The sequence below is a fragment of the Rhinopithecus bieti genome, unplaced genomic scaffold (genome assembly GCF_001698545.2).
Source record: "Rhinopithecus bieti isolate Rb0 unplaced genomic scaffold, ASM169854v2 scaffold_11744, whole genome shotgun sequence".
Lineage (NCBI taxonomy): Eukaryota > Metazoa > Chordata > Mammalia > Primates > Cercopithecidae > Rhinopithecus > Rhinopithecus bieti.
In genome coordinates, this window is record NW_016807094.1 from 125,255 (window position 1) to 127,754 (window position 2,500).

The following is a 2,500-nucleotide window of genomic DNA, read 5'->3' on the forward strand; positions in this document are numbered from 1 at the left end:
ACTGCACTCCGGTCTGGGCGACAGAGCAAGACTCTGTCTCAAATAAATAAATAAATAAATATAAAATAAATAAATATAAAATAAATAAACATAAAATAAATAAACATAAAATAAATAAATAAATATAACTAAATAAAAAATAAAACAAAAATTTAAAGAATAATAAAAAAAAACACAGTGTGCCCTCACCTGTGGGTGTTGTTGGACCCCAGCCCAGCCCGTTTGTAGTCGGCATCTGTGAGCTGCCAGTTGTGCAGCTCTCCCTTGATGAAGCGGGAGACGACGACGCAGCTCAGAACCAAAAGGTTCACACCTGTGAAGACTTTGGAACCCCAGGCTGACTCCCGAGCTCCCAGAGCCAGCACTCCTGTAGCAAACATGGAATATCCAGAATAAGTAAGCCCACGGAGACAAAAGGCAGATCCGTGGTCGCCAGGGGCCAAAGGGAATGAGGAACGACTGCCTAAAAGGTGCAGGGTTTCCCGCAGGGGTGATGAAAACCTTTCCCAACTAGATGGAAGTAGCGGCTGCACAATGTTATGAATGTACTAAATCCCACTGAACTGCATGTTTTAAAATGGTTCATTTCAGGCCAGGTGCGGTGGCTCACGCCTGTAATCCCAGCACTTTGGGAGGCTGAGGCGGGCGGATCACGAGGTCAGGAGATCGAGACCATCCTGGCTAACACGGTGAAACCCCTTCTCTACTAAAAATACAAAAAATTAGCTGGGCTTGGTGGCACACGCCTGTTGTCCCAGCTACTCAGGAGGCTGAGGCATGAGAATCACTTGAACCCAGGAGGTGGAGGTTGCAGTGAGCTGAGACTGCACTACTGCACTCCAGCCTGGGCAACAGAGCAAGACTCAGTCTCGAAAAAAAAAAAAAAAAACGGAAAACTAAACTAAAAATAAAAAATGAAATAAAATGATTGATTTTAGTGTGGAGTCCCAGCTACCTGGGAAGCTGAGATGGGAGAATCACTTGAGCTCACTTGAGCCCAGGAGTCCGAGGCTTCATTGAGCCACGATTGTGTCAGTGCATTCCAGCCTGGAAAAGAGAGAGACTCTGCCTTAAAAAAAAAAAAAAAAAAAAAAAAAAAAAAAAAAAAAAAAAAAACTGTCCTAAGTAGAGAGGAAGAAACTTGTCTAAGTCAGTGGTTCTCAGCTTCTGATTGTCCCGTGGGTAGAGGTCAGGGATGCTGCTCAATGCCCTGTAATGCACAGGGTGGCCCCCGTGACAAAGAATCACCTGCCCCAGGATGTTAATGCCACCGTGTGGAAACAGTGGCCCCAGTCTTACCTGCTTGTGATTCCCATCATAGGTTCTCCTTCTGGTTTTCTAATACCCACCACCGTTGCCTCCTCCCCCAAGCCTTTCCCACCCCCTTCCTCCTCCATGCCCCCTCACCCCATCTTATCTCTGACCCCCGCCTCACCAGTGAGGACCAACACCAGGCCCAGCGCAAAAAAGTCCGGATACTTGGCCAGGACTTGAGGCACATGCAGAGAAATGCCCTGCAGGGCATGGGAGATGCGATTCCCGATCAGGCTGTCAAACGCAAAACTCCAGGCCTTGGCCACGCTGGCGGCACCTGCAGCGGCAGAAGGAGGAACGTGCATTTATGAACATGTGCTGAACCCTGACCATGTGCCATGTGCGATCTCGGCTCACTGCAACCTCCGCCTCCCGGGTTCAAGTGATTCTCCTGCCTCAGCCTCCCAAGTAGCTGGGATTACAGGCACTTGCCACCACGCCCGACTAATTTTTGTATTTTTAGTAGAGATGGGGTTTCATCATGTTGGCCAGTCTGGTCTCGAACTCCTGACCTCAAGTAATCCACCCACTTCGGCCTCCCAAAGTGCTGGGATTACAGACATGAGTCACCGCGCCCGGCCAGGGATAAATCATTTTAAAAGAAAAGGGAAAAGAAAATACCTAATCTCAAAAAAAGTATTTTGATGGGATGGGGAGGAGTAGTAGAAAAAGAAAAAGAAGAATAAAATAGGCCAGGTGTGGTGGCTCATGCCTGTGAGAGGCCAAGGCAGGCGGATCACCTGAGGTCAGGATTTCGAGACCAACCTGGCCAACATGGCAAAACCCCGCCTAAAAATACAAAATTTTTGTACTAAATTTTGTACTAAAATACAAAATTAGCTGGGCTTAGTGGTGCATGCCTGTAATCCCAGCTACTTGGAAGGCTGAGGCAGGAGAATCGCTTGAACCTGTGAGGTGGGGGTTGCAGTGAGCTGAGATCACGCCACCACACTCTAGCCTGAGTGACAGAGCAAGCCTCCATCTCAAAAAAAAAAAAAAAAAATGGGTGGGGGAATGAGTTTGTGGCACACATCTCCCCCAAATCTACAATAACTCTATCCCGTACATCCCACAGTTCCCATCTTCTCTTATTGTTCAATCCCGGAAGGGAAGCAGAATGAGGCTGCGTAAACGGCATCTGGGCCTTTTCCTGCCGCCATTAGCCACACTCCCTTCCACAATGTGG

At 47.8% G+C, this 2,500-nt stretch overlaps 1 protein-coding gene across 1 annotated transcript in view; it reads right to left on the reverse strand.

Annotated features, from left to right (window-relative positions):
* The window catches only part of LOC108534660 (cationic amino acid transporter 3-like), a 12,681-nt gene that overhangs the window by 9,448 nt on the left and 733 nt on the right, over nucleotides 1-2,500 (reverse strand). The window contains exons 2-3 of the mRNA XM_017880127.1: nucleotides 1,436-1,591; nucleotides 190-367 (exon numbers count right to left, since the gene is read on the reverse strand). Of these exons, the coding sequence (XP_017735616.1) occupies nucleotides 190-367; nucleotides 1,436-1,591 (334 nt within the window). The remainder of the gene's footprint in view (nucleotides 1-189; nucleotides 368-1,435; nucleotides 1,592-2,500) is intronic.